The 14,561-nt window shown below is 41.1% G+C and overlaps 1 protein-coding gene across 1 annotated transcript; it reads right to left on the reverse strand.

Moving 5' to 3' along the window:
* Positions 1 to 883: 883 nt before the first annotated feature.
* On the reverse strand, positions 884 to 14,266 carry LOC138967508 (uncharacterized). Its single transcript, XM_070340071.1, has 4 exons — positions 14,127 to 14,266; positions 13,256 to 13,611; positions 11,240 to 11,386; positions 884 to 6,879 (listed from the first exon to the last, which is right to left on the reverse strand). Exons 2-3 carry the CDS (start codon positions 13,605 to 13,607, stop codon positions 11,340 to 11,342), a joined length of 399 nt encoding a protein of 132 aa, XP_070196172.1. The 5' UTR covers positions 13,608 to 13,611; positions 14,127 to 14,266; the 3' UTR covers positions 884 to 6,879; positions 11,240 to 11,339.
* Between the last annotated feature and the right edge of the window lie 295 nt (positions 14,267 to 14,561).

Genomic DNA, 14,561 nt, shown 5'->3' on the forward strand with positions numbered 1-14,561 from the left:
CAGACTCTCCTCGGTGTCCGAACACCCCCGTGTGTACACGCAAGCACAAGACCAAGTGCGCACGAAAAAGATCCTGTAATCCATGTCAGAGTTCGGTGGGTTATAGAAACACGAAAATACCCAGCATGCTTCCTCCGAAAGCGGCGTATGGCTGCCTAAATGGCGGGGTAAAAACGGTCATACCCGTAAAAGCCGTGGGAGTTTCAGCCCATGAACGAACAAACGGCTCACACAATTTCAGCTTTCTTGTTTAGTTTATAAATTTCAGCCTCAATTCCTCGTCTCTGTAACCAGTATTAAATAGTGACTGTTTTGCTAACTGTTCAGCTGTCACCTGCCAAGTAGAACCGATGTATTCTTTATGATGTGATAAAATTAAAGTATTCATTCCACTTTGTGATGGATGAACTCGCAACTGCCAAGTATTACCAGTCTTATGATGGGATAAAAATTAAGTATTCATTCCATTTTGTGATAGGTTAACTCTCAACTGCCAAGTAATACCAGTCTAATGATGTGATAAAAATATTCATTCCATTGTGTGATGGGTTAACTCTCACCTGCCAAGTATTACCAGTGTGTCTTGTGATGTGATAAACATAAAGTATGCATTCCATTTTGTGATGATTTTCCTTATTTAAAGTGGATTTTCTGCATGACACTTGTTTGATTAAAATTAATTGTATTTGTGGCAGACAACTTGAGTTATGTTTTGTGTTTTTGTAAAAACAACTTGTTTTTTTTAATATGACTGGAAATGAGACTAGCAGCCATGAATCCATAACTACATTTTGCTGTCCATCATAGACATCTCACTCGCACATGTTCATTGCCTCACCATACAGGAATCAAAATCCATACAAACAATTTGTATTATCCAATATTCAAACTTGTCATACACATTTATTCATACACAAGAATTATGTGTCATACACATTCAAGCAATCAAGATCCAATAAATGTATATAATTGATGTTCTTAAAAAGACTACACACACACCTAAATATATAGGTGATCTTTGAAATGGGACATTTACATGCAAAATTCAGAATGCAAACAGAGCTTTGGCTTGCAAATTTAATAGTCATTAACCAGCACATAATATGAATAATTTTTGAAATTGTTGTGATACTGATTCAATTTTTCACATAAAATCAGAATTTCATTTATTTTAGTTTCCTGATACAAATGATTCGTCTAGCTTACCTTGAATAAACATACCAATACGTCAAAAAGTAGGACATCTGAGCTCAAAGATTAATAGTTTGGTTTGAAAAATCTCTAAATACACATAATTACAAAAACAAAACAAAATTCCGTGATAGAACATGTACTGATCTTGCAACTAAAGTAAAAAGGGGACTCGGGTGTGCTGTTAAAATTGTTGGCACATTTTAGTATCTAAAACTCACCTTTGATTTTAGGGGGTGCCTATTCTTTCTTTATTTGGTGTTTAACATTGTTTTCAACCACGAAGGTTATATCGCGACGGGGGAAGGGGGGAGATGGGATAGAGCCACTTGTCAATTGTTTCTTGTTCACAAAAGCACTTAATCAAAAATTTGCTCCAGGGGCTTGCAACGTAGTACAATATATTACCTTACTGGGAGAATGCAAGTTTCCAGTACAAAGGACATAACATTTCTTACATACTGCTTGAGTAAAATCTTTACAAAAATTGACTATATTCTGTACAAGAAACACTTAACAAGGGTAAAAGGAGAAACAGAATCAGTTAGTCGCCTCTTACGACATGCTGGGGAGCATCGGGTAAATTCTTCCCCCAAACCCGCGGGGGGTACCTATGCGACTGACCACAATGTTTACTTTCATCAGGCACAAAGTTCTTCAGCAGAAGAATGATTAATATTCTAGCAACAAACATGCAATAAATTCATACATGATTATTGATGTTCAAAAAATGCTCTACACTACTTCACCAAACTAAATGGAGAACTGAAAATGTTTAAAACACTTTCTTTCTTTATTTGGTGTTTTCAACCACGAAGGTTATATCGCCACGTGGAAGGGGGGGGGGGGGGGGGGGGATAGAGCCACTTGTTAATTGTTTCTTGTTCACAAAAGCACTAATCAAAAAATTGCTCCAGGGGAAAACACTAACCATAAACAATAAACACCACTATGAGGTTTGATAGGTAACTTAAAGGGACCTTGACCTTCAATGAACGTTGCAAAAAGCTTATGTTCTGATGAATATGGGTGAATGAGGCACCATTGAATATAAAAAGAAAAATAACTGATTTGACTCTAGTTAAACTATGGCGCTCATGGCATCATACCAAAGTTTGAACGAGTATCCCTTTCACTGTTCTGTACAGCTGTGAAAACACAGTGAGACATAATAATAATGAACATAAATTAATCACCCCTTCTCGCCAGAGCTCACGGCAATACACAATAGCAAAACAAATCAGAGCATTCACACACCGACACACACAAAGTCGTTAAAGGTTTATTGGCTGCGGCAATAATAGCCGCAAGAATAATCCTTTAGTTCGTTCAAAGTACCCAAGCATGTCCTGTATACAAAAGTAAGGCGATTGAGATTTTATTTTGTTTTTTTTACACAAGCCAGAGAACACCAGTGCTTGTGAGAGCAAAATGTTTGCCCGTAGGGAAGTGAACCTTCCTTATCTTTCGCACCAGAGAGCTGTTCAAAAGGGGTATTGTGCAAGTTGGCTATTAAACCATTGTAATTCGGAAAATGTCTTTAACCTTCGCCGGCACTCGTGGGTCCGTGCGGACCCAGAAGGGTGTTTGATTGCAAATATCTTTTAAACGAGTTGGAATTTTTTAATGAGCTTTTAGAAATGCCTCAGACACCTAACAAGCTATCATCTCCTAAAAGCTCATTAAATTTCAGTGATAATTAATTAATTAATTAATGGTCAAATTTAGACTACACACGGAAGCATTTGTGGGGACGTGCGGACCCATACTTCTCAAAGAAGGAAAAGCGTGTATACCCTTCCGAGGCACTCGTGGGTCCGTGCGGACCCAGAAGGGTGTTTGATTGCAAATGAGACAGTGACAAAAGGTCAGGTGTCATGTCTACTGTCCCGAATGACACACGATTGCTGACATTTCACCATTGCCAAAAGAATAAACAAATAAGAAATAGGTAGAAAATGAATGTGAAAACTGACTTTGATTGTTGATCAGTATTTTCTATACCACTAACAAATAATCTACTTACACATAGCTGTTTGGCAAATGTATGTTGCATGGGACACACTGACATGAAAGTGGAAGATGTTTTTCCCTCTAGAGAAACTACATATCAAGTTACACTTTTTGTGCTCTTCCATTCCAGTTGGCAATCAATTGTTAACGCATGTTATTAGAAAAAATAGAACGAAAACAGATTAGATAGAATGAAAAATGTACTGGTGATGTCATTTGGGACATACTGACATGAAAACGTCACCTTTTGTCATTGTCTCAAATATCTCTTAAACGAGTTGGAATTTTTTAATGAGCTTTTAGAAATGCCTCAGACACCTACAAAGCTTTCATCTCCTAAAAGCTCATTAAATTTCAGTGATAATTAATTAATTAATTAATTAATTAATGGTCAAATTTAGACTACACACGGAAGCATTCGTGGGGACGTGCGGACCCATACTTCTCAAAGAAGGAAAAGCGTGTATACCCTTCCGAGGCACTCGTGGGTCCATGCGGACCCATACTTCTCAAAGAAGGACAATTGTGCAAACCCTTCCGTGGCACTCGTGGGGCCATGCAGACCCATAATATTTTACCAAATACCGTGTGCAGTCTAAATTTGACCATTAATTAATTAATTAATTATCACTGAAATTTAATGAGCTTTTAGGAGATGATAGCTTTTTAGGTGTCTGAGGCATTTCTAAAAGCTCATTAAAAAATTCCAACTCGTTTAAGAGATATTTGCATCAAACACCCTTCTGTGTCCGCACGGACCCACGAGTGCCACGGAAGGATATGCATATTTTTCTTTCTTTGAGAAGCATGGGTCTGCACGGCCCCACGTAAGGATATGCACATTTTTCCTTCTTTGAGAAGCATGGGTCTGCACGGCCCCACGAATGCGTCCGTGTGTAGTCGATAACGAGTGCCGGCGAAGGTTAATGGCTGAATAACAATGAGTTCCTTTATACGTTGGATTGGGCAAGCCATATATATATATATATATATATAAATATATCTAGCATCAATAAACCTAAAAATACACTAAGGTCTTTTTCAAAAACAATAGTCTGTTTTAAAAACTTTCAGCAATTTTCAACCTTATAAATCTATACTATAGATACATCAAAAGAAATTTGGTCAGACATGGGATTCAGAAAAAGTGATAATTAAGGGAAAAAAAAGTGGGGGTCTGGGGGCCGCAGAAGGCCCCCAGTAGGGTCCAGGGGCAACGCCCCTGGTCGGGGTCTGGGGGCTTCACCCCCAGAAGCTGAAGGTTTTTAGTATTTTAGACACACAAAAATGGCCCTGAAATGCATATTTCAGCTTAATCATAGCCCCCCCCCCCCCCCCCTCCCTTTCTCTTCCTTCCCATGTTTCTCAAATTAATTTTACGCTAAGACTCAAAATAAGGAGGAGAAAGAGAGAGGGAGAGAGAGAGAGAGAGAGAGGCGGGGATGGGGGGGGGGGGGGGGGTGGTGGCGTGTGACGGTGTGGTTTCAATGTTCTTACCTTGTCGGTGCCAAACGACTCCAGTGACTGATTACACGACTGGGTTTTCAGGATAGTCAGGTGCTTGTTGCTTTTCAAGTGGCTTTTGAGGGCAGTCTTTCCATTGGAACCGTAGTTGATAACATTAACATCGTTGCACAAAGTGCACTAAGCTTTTCCCGGCAAGTTGATTTTAGCAAAAGCATCGCCAACTTTCAGTTTCACGTCTTGTGTCTTCTGGCCTTTCTCGTATTTCCAGCTCAATGATACAACTTCATCGAGCCAGTCGAATCTCCAGAGATTTTTCTTGTACTTCTGCTGGTCAATTTCCCGGGATAGAACGGTTTCGTCTCGCTTTAGCTTCCTCATCATTTTGGCAAGTGGCTCGAAGCGATGTAAAAATGGCGCCGAATCATTCTCATACGGTATGCTTTAGCTTATACTGAATCCCCGATAGCTACGTTGAAACGGTGACTGTAGGAGACAAAGACACAGAGCGCGTTCCCATACGGATCGACCAGCAACAGTCTGACCGTTTTAGGAACCAACCGTTCAAGAATAGTATGGAATGGAGCGTCGCGATCAGCGGACCGGCCGAAAAACTTGGGTCTTTACCTACATATATCCCAACATTTTCTCAGCGGATTTGCACGAATCTCAAGAATGATCCCTGGAGCCTAAAAATTTACGGAATTCCGTAATTTTACGGAAGAATCCCATGTCTGTTTGGTGCAATTAAACAGGTAACCTAATGGCAAATCATTGTGTAAAACTTTCTTTACAACTTTCTTTCACAAAGTGTACATATTTTTTTTTTTTTTTTAGCAATATTGTTTTCGTGGTGCAGTACCTGTGTTTAAAAATAATAAAATACACAGCGGACATAATTTCGCTTTATTTGAATGACTTTCCACTTTACAAAGATTGGTTTAGAATTAGAGCGCAGATTTAAACCAATTTGAAAAAAACAGTTGCTTATACCTTCTACCATGCTTGGTACTTTGAACAAACTTTATGATTGTTTTTGAGGCTTTCATTGTTGCAGCCCAATGCTGCTCAGTGCAAATTAACTTTTTTGAAGGCGAAGTGTCTGCACCCAGACACATCCTTACTCTGAGGTCTCAAAGCAAACCCGCAAATTGAGGCACACCTCCCAACGCCATGCAAGATATTGCAGATTTATTGCACGATTACGTGGCTGGAGCGGATAGGGCAAGTAGCCTAATAAGTTTACAATTTAAAACGAATGCTTCTTTCATTGACAAAAGCAGTAATCATGTGTCAAAACACTGGATCGGCTTTGGAATGCGCTTGTAAATAAAAGTAGACAATGAATTTTTCTTGTGATTCCACTGACCAATCTGCTTGTAGTCTGGACAATCAAGCGTACAAAATATGGCAAAATCGTATGGGTTCACAGGTCTGCTATACACTTCAGGTTTGGGGTGTCCACAAGCTAACTTTTTTTTTACTCGAGCATGTTGGCAACGAACTGGAGAACAACATCTGACCATGTTGATTGGTGGGTGGCCCACTCCGAGGGTCAATGCGCTCCGTTAGTTGCACGAGCTGTTCCTCAGAGAGGGGGCAAGCCGTGGCAGGCACATCCTAACGACTGTCTGGCAAAGGATGGTCCTCGATTATCGATTGAAGGCTTCTCCCTTTCCAGAAGTCCTGTACTGCTGTGGATGTGCTGGCTCGTCTCTCCAGCATCCCCCTGAAGAAGAGCTGCAGGGGAGTTCTGTTGCGCTCTGTCCTCAGGGGTTGGTGGTTCTTCTGTTCCACAATCCACTGTAGGGACCGGTTCGGCAGAAAAACATAGTGGAGGGCCCACAAGTGAATGGGATTGTCCATGTTCAGTATCCCCAGACCACCTTCTGCCTGTGGTGTTCTCATTGCAGTAAACAGGTCATGGTAAGGGTTCACCACATCTTTCCAGACGTCGAGCCAGAGACGCTCGATCCTTTGGTTATGGTCACTGCGGCCTTGCATCGCACTGCCTCTCCCTTCTCCCCTGTGTTCATTCATGAGGGCGACGACATCCAGATTCTCGCCACCATGGTCCATGCGGAGTCCAAAGCGTTGGGTTCCACCCAAAAACAGATCCCGAACGGTCTCTGACCTGTTGTTTCGGTGGCATGGAGGAAGGTAGTGGCCCGGCTAAAGCCATCGATTGCCCCATGAATCACCATTTTCCACCTGCAATATAACAAACAGAGATCCGTTTCCATATGTGATTTCACCACACAAATTCTGATTAAAGAGTTATTGGGAAATAAGTACAGGTAACATGCTCAGTAAATATTAAAAAGTAATGGTCAAAGTGCTTTTTCATGACCGAGAATCAAGACCATTATTTTTAATATATATCATTGAGAAAAGGTGTGTAACCCATTTAATCCACCTTTCTTCAATTTTGCAAAGAAATAAATCAAGAAAAGCAATTGCTTTATATGACTTTTCTTCGTCATGTCCATAAGCCTTAAGGGTCTTGTAGGTCTTAAAAGGAGGATTCCACTAACTGCTGGGACTCTAAAATTTGATAAAAATAAGCAAAATTTTGGTAATGTCAGCTGGTTAATAACACATACAATTCAGTGAAATTTAATAAAAATAACTGAGAAAACCGCAATGTAAAGCTTTTACAAACTTGACCCCACTGTGACCCCAAAATGTGACAGGGATCAACCAAACTAGGGTCACGTAGGTAGATGATCAAATCCTTCAAGTGTTCAAAGTTTCAAAGCTCAAGCTTCAAAAACACCTGAGATAACATCAATGTTAAGATATTTTGATTCGAACATGACCCCCTGTGACCCCAAAACTTGACGAAGGTCAATCTTCTTCTTCTTCAGCGTTCGACGATGGCTGTGTCTAGATTCTTTGGCCCGTGATGTTGACGAAGTGGGCTGTGACGAAGGTCAATCAACCTTATGTCGTCTTCTTCTTCTTATGCACTCGTGGTTTGCACGAGTGGAATTTTACGTGTATGACCGTTTTTACCCCACCATTTAGGCAGCCATACGCCGCTTTCGGAGGAAGCATGCTGGGTATTTTCTTGTTTCTATAACCCACCGAACTCTGACATGGATTACAGGATCTTTTTCGTGCGCACTTGGTCTTGTGCTTGTGTGTACACACGGGGGTGTTCGGACACCGAGGAGAGTCTGCACACAAAGTTGACTCCGAGAAATAAATCTCCCGCCGAACGTGGGGACGAACTCACGCTGACAGCAGGCAACTGGATACAAATCTAGCGCGCTACCGACTGAGCTACATCCCCGCCCACAATCTTATGTCAAGTTGGTAGATTATCAAAACCTAGAAGTGTGCGTACTATTAAAGCTCTAGCTAAAAACACATCTGAGATAACATCAACGTTAAGTTTTTATTAAACGAACATGACCCCGCTGTGACCCCAAAATTTGATGAGGGTCAACAAAACTGGGGTCACTTCGTGAAATCATCAAACCCTAAAAGTGTGCAAAGTTTCAGAGGTCTAGCTGTATAAACTTCTGAGATAACAGCTCAACGTTACATTTTTTGTCCTTGGACAGACAGACAGCCTGCCCACAGCACACATAATTATTTTGATCAAGTATTATTCACTCAGCCAGTCTACCTGCACAAGCATGTGATTAATCCATGGTTGAAGAGTTCTGTGAAAATTGCGCAATTCTGCAAACTCTTTATAGCAGTTAATTTAATTTCGAATAAAATAAAGTACATAGTTGTTCTGCTAAGACGATAAGGCAAATATTTTTGCGTTCTTTTCATGTTTAAGTATCTCGGGAAAAAAAGTTCTATTTATGAAGTGAAATATAATTGACCTACAGATTACTGTCTTTTTGAGTCACTTGAGAAAAAGTGACTCTATGTAATCGGTCAGTGTTAGTCTGTCCGGCCGTCCGTAGACACCACCTTAACGTTGGACTTTTCTCGGAAACTATCAAAGCGATCGGGCTCATATTTTGTTTAGTCGTGACCTCCAATGACCTCTACACTTTAACGATGGTTTCGTTGACCGTTGACCTTTTTCAAGGTCACAGGTCAGCGTCAAAGGAAAAATTAGACATTTTATATCTTTGACAAAGTTCATCGGATGTGATTGAAACTTTGTAGGATTATTCTTTACATCAAAGTATTTACATCTGTAGCCTTTTACGAACGTTATCAGAAAAACAAGGGAGATAACTAGCCTTTTCTGTTCGGCAACACACAACTTAACGTTGGGCTTTTCTCGGAAACTATAAAAGTGACCGGGCTCAAATTTTATGTGAACGTGACTCATTGTGTTGTGAATAGCAATTTCTTCCTGTCCATCTGATGCCTCATATAATATTCAGAACTGCGAAAGTGACTCGATCGAGCGTTTGCTCTTCTTGTTATTTGTACAAATGCAAAATGGGAACAACTCTATTTTCTACACAAAATATGAGAGTTACTTGCCTTGAGACCTTGTGTCTGGTACAACGTAGATTTTGATTTAGAAAACAACCAAACTTATGGATCTTATATTGGATTCTGTGTGTTGAAACCTGAAATGAATAGTGTAAATGCAGTATGTATGAGCTCTTTCCTCTTTCGAATATTTGAGCATTCAGAACTTTTCAGTCACCAAGCAGTGACCACACAGTGTGGTTTCTCAACCTATGAGCTATCGAGGATTCAGACTGGTTGCTGGGTGGTTATTTGTTAGGACTAGGTAGCTTGGTATTCACCGAAAAGTATTCCCCCCTCTGCTTATTTCTCTGTTAACTTGAAGGGGTGTTTATTGTTTAAAAAAACACCAAGCAACCAAATTTAAATAACCACCCAGTAGAAATGGTAAGGTATAACCAGAATATGTTTTGTATTCCGTGGGGAAATCATCAATGGACCAGTCTTTCATTACATATCCAGAAAATGACAAAATAAAAAGAAAAGAAAAGCAAATACTTGCACACGACTCACCTTCGTTACCCACCTACCCCTTAGAAGACGCCCTTCCTTTTACGATCCCAAACAAGACATTTTCAAGACCCTGTTTCATAGCTGCCAACCCCTGTGAAGCCCAAAGAGTAGCATTTTGGAACTTTCACCCAATGTCAGAGTTGCAATTGGTGTTTATAAGCGTAGCACTCGCATAATCTTAAATTTGAATCGCAAGCCCGCATTTAAAATGCCATCAAAAACGTTTGTAAGATTCTGAGAGCTCTACGACATTACAACCGTCTAAACATAGTTCAATGTCACACGCTTTCCTTCTTTGCCACTACTAAAGCAAACGTATGCAAGATTGTATGTTACACGCTTTAGGAGCATGGCAAGAACGGATTCAAACTCAAAATCGTCACTCCAAAAAAACATAAAATGCACACACGACTTTTATTTCTCCTGCTGTTATCGTTTCTTCTCTTTACAGATTCTTCAACGCTCAGAATACTGAAAACGGCACCCTAGACGACAGTACTGTTTCCATACGCGAATTTAACTTCCCTTGGAAAGTGGTTCGCTCAGGAGGCCTGTTTGTCTGACACTATAAGGACAGAGTTCTGAACATAGATGACAAAGATTCCGGAATGAACAAACATTTTGCGGATGCAGACACAGAAAGACGTCATGAAGAATGCGATGCTTCAAAAGATACAGACTGTGACGATGACTGTGACGTCATTCCCATATAACGAGACGTCATTCACAGTTGTTCGGTCACTTCCGTCAAAAAGTAGATTTAGACAATCAACGTAATCTCGTGTGGAAGAAAACGTCTGTCACACAACCAAGTCGGAATAGCAGGTATTATTACCTATACACGCAAAGTCTGTCGAATTCTTCGGCAAAAATCGTTGAAAATGATTTGCCCGCATCGGCGTGGAACTTGCACCATAATCTTCACCACCCTTACGTTTCCCCGTTTTTATCCTGTCTCCCTCCAGTTTCCACTTCTAACACCGTCACTGTGCACAGCTTACAACTTAACAAGTGCATTGCATATTCTAATCAAATTCACAATTGGCGCATAGAGTCACCGGAAATGCGAATGCTTGCAATAAAATTCACGATTTGCTAAGCAAGTCACGTGGACAATATCGAGTCATAACGGAGTGGTTCCCAGCCATCGGTACTCGACTAGTTATGCAATGTTCATTGTTGATTGTCAAGCAATAAGTGAACATTTTGCACGCTTGTCATTTTTTTTTTTTTTTTAGCGTAGCAGCTCAGGGCTTAGAGTAGCAGCGTAGCAATTCCTGCAAAATCGGAGCATGCTGCGCCAAAATCGTAGCAATTGGCAGGTATGCTGTTCTCTAAGATATTCTGCTCATAACCTCTGTAAGTTTACCCCCATTATAAGACCTTATTATCTCAGGGTTATGTAGGTCTTAAAAGAAAGATTCCAGCGTCATAAAATAATGTTTAAGAGAATTCCTTATGCCACCTGTATCAATCCACTCAAATTCCATGTTCAAACTGGCACAACCCCCAACATCCTCCCCACCACCGGACACACTCAACATTCACCAAATTTTGAAAAAGGATTTTTTTTGTGCCCAGTGTATGTATTTGTAGCTGTACTCACGATATCAACTTGTGGTATCCGTCTAGATGCCAGAGAGCGTTTGGTCCTGATACTTGGTACAGACGACGTCTCGTGGGCCTCAACGCCAAAGCTCTGACAGCTACTCCACCAGGATCAACCCGCTGGATGGCTCCCCGTACTCTGTGCCTTTGTGGAGCGTGTAAGAATACAACTTATTACACTAACGTGACATACCACTCATGTCATAACAATACCATTCACTCTACATTGCATGTGTAAAGAGGTCTTGTCTGACAAGGACCTGATTTTTCACTGCCTCCAATACCGAAACAAGCGTCCTTCTTTGAACACTCGGAAGAATTTTAAGAACGTAAACACCACACCAGTGACATTTCCTTGCTTTGACATAAAAGATTACACGAGGCATTCGGAGATATCCAGGTTCAATTTTTAAGCTTCTTCAATCTGGGCGCTTCGACAAAGGGACATTTACAGCAATGAACATGCAACAGTATGTACAGGGTCCCCACTGGTTTTTAGAAACAAAATTCCATGACTTTTCCATGAGCCTCAATAACATTTTCCATGACTAGATCCACAGGTCGCCATTTCCGAACACGCAAACTTTTTACATCTTGTCACTGCCAGTTTTGACACTGGCTTGCTTTGCACTGAATTTGAGTCAGTTTCTACGCAGTGTCTCTTTGACAAGCAAGTCAAGCATTTGCTACGCAGTCAGATTATCGGTAATGTTTGCTGGTCCTGTCATTTCACTAAACTGGACCAGCCACTGTTTGTATCCATCTGCACTTTCGTAAATTCCGTTTCATAACCGTCACTAACACTGTGACTTGACGAACTGTCATTTTTTTCACCGCGATACACAGTTCATTGCGAAGATCTTCCTTGGTAATTCGTTCCAATTCCGCATACTTTTTGTTGTCAAGAAACAACTCGAAAGAAAGCTGGCGTGCTAAAGGTTAATTTTTTTTCTTTCTTATTTATGTTAAATTCCATGACTTGAATTGAAATTCCATGACTTGAATTGAAATTCCATGACTTTCCAGGCCTGGAAAATTAAAAATCAAATTCCATGACTTTCCATGACCTGTACGAACCCTGTATGTAGGATAAACAGAATACTACATGGCTTCCTGTTTGATACCAGTTTTACACTAGTGTTTTGAAATATTGTTCGCAGTTTAATATTTAAAAGCACAACTTGTGTAAAACTGGTATTTCATAGGAAACCATATAGTATTCTCTATGTGGACAACAATGTCACAGGCTTACCCACTAAAGTTCTTTAGGAGCTTCTGACATATTTGCCTTAAAAACAACATGCAAAATAACTTGTGGAATCCAAAAGCACCATGCCGCATTAGTGGCCCAATTAGAGCTGCAGACTATTACGCTTTCGATGTAGCATGCTACTTGTAAAACAGAAAATGCTACTTCGTTATACAGACACTCTACAATGTTCATTTGTTCCTGCTGCTGTTTTCTTGTCTGAACACAGTTATTGCAACATTTGTGTCTTGACATATAAACATGTAGGTGCAGTGGATTATAAGATGATGCAATACTTAAAGATAAACACCATTTGCTACACTATAAATTCAAGATTGCTACACATGAAGCTTCATAGGGGCTGACAGCTCTGCATCATACACCTGCACATAAATCTTACTGACTGAGTTGATGAGTATTTACACATTGCACACCTCCCACATTGAAGTAAACAATTGAATATCTTCAGTTAATCGAAGTACACTTAAAGATGAAGTTCTCTCCATAGGAATACTGTGCATCACCCTTGCATGTAAGTGAACTCAAAGTACTATGTGAACAGAACAGAACCAATTCTGGTCTGTTTGCAACCGCATGAACGCAGGAAAGAGATCATTGTCAGATTGAATTACAATTAACATTGACACGCTTCCATTTGAAACTTTTCAGTTGTCATTGTGGATTGACGCCCCGGGCCCCAGATCCTGCGTTTAACTTTATCCTCGACGAACAAAACAACAGGCACCAATTGGGTGGCCGCCTCACCTGTGATTGTGTTGACCAGGTTGGCAACCGAGCCAGACAGGGTAGAATTGCTGGTACCGGTTGTCATCGATCCCGATGTTGAGGCGATGGCCTCACGATCACCCGAAACAGCTTCTTGCAGACGTTGGTTGTCTTTCTGGAGCGAGACAATGGCCACTTGCCGCTCCCCCAGCCTGCGTAGTTCTGCCAATACCGCGGCCAAAGCAGTGGCGCTTTCTTCCCCTCCTGCTGTGGCTGACTCAAACCCACCGGGTTGTCGCTGCGAGGCTGTCTGGTTGCTGGCCCTCGGCCGACCTGCAGCGGCTCGGGTCACTTCGGCTACCCGCCTTGACGCTGCCCTCCTGGGAGGCATATTCCTGTGCATAAAAAACAGGATATGTGAACACAGCCTTATTTGTCAGATTACTGAGAATTACACATAAGCCTTGAACTTGTCTGCTGCTCCTTGCAGGAGTTAACAACTCCTTCACTGTTCAGCCTGTAAAAGGTGTTTAATATCCCATACTTCTGAAGTTGTCACCAGATTTTGGGAGTCTGAAATACAAACCAAAGAAATTGATTAAAATCTGGCCCAAAGTACTTCAAACCAATTGTGTTTTCTGTGTCAAACTCAAATCCTGGCACCCAGTACCCCCACCAAACGAGTTTGGAATCTCTGAGGCTCAATACATTTATGACAAACAGAACACCAACAGGAAATTACATCATGGTTCTCTGAACTGTCACACACCAACATAATACCTGGCTAACAAATCCACATACTAACTAATGTTGGAATCTCTGAGGCCCTATAGCTTAATTTGACAAAAAGAACAACAGCGAACCATGTTTTCTGATTCTCTGAAAAATCAGCCCCACCATGAAATATTACCTAGCCCACTGTCAGTCAGTCCGCAGATCATCAAGTGGATTATCGACTTCCTGGTGGGTCGATCTCAGTACGTGGCAGTAGACGGGGTCATCTCAGACAGCCTCGAGATCAGTACAGGGAGTCCACAAGGCTGCTGTTTGTCTCCGACAATCTTCACCCTGTACACCAACGACTGTAGAGCCACCAATGGCAAACTTTCGAAGTTTGCTGATGACTCAGCTCTGGTAGGCCTGATACAGAATGATGATGACACAGTGTACAAACAGGAGGTGGACAAACTAGTAGAGTGGTGTGACCAGAACAGCCTAGACCTCAATGTGGGCAAAACAAAAGAGATGATCACAGACTTTAGGAGAGGGGAAAAGGAAACAGAGCCACTAGTGATAGGGGGGAAAGAGGTAGAACAAGTACAAGAGTACAAATACTTGGGCTGCA

This window comes from Littorina saxatilis, linkage group LG5, assembly GCF_037325665.1.
Source record: "Littorina saxatilis isolate snail1 linkage group LG5, US_GU_Lsax_2.0, whole genome shotgun sequence".
Taxonomy (NCBI): Eukaryota; Metazoa; Mollusca; class Gastropoda; order Littorinimorpha; family Littorinidae; genus Littorina; species Littorina saxatilis.

Coding starts and splice junctions, on each gene's coding strand:
- LOC138967508 (XM_070340071.1), bottom strand. CDS start 13,607: ATGCCTCCCAGGAGGGCAGCGTCAAGGCGGGTAGCCGAAGTGACCCGA. Junction 11,387..13,255: donor CCTGGTCAACACAATCACAG/GTGAGGCGGCCA, acceptor CGCTCCACAAAG/GCACAGAGTACGGGGAGCCA.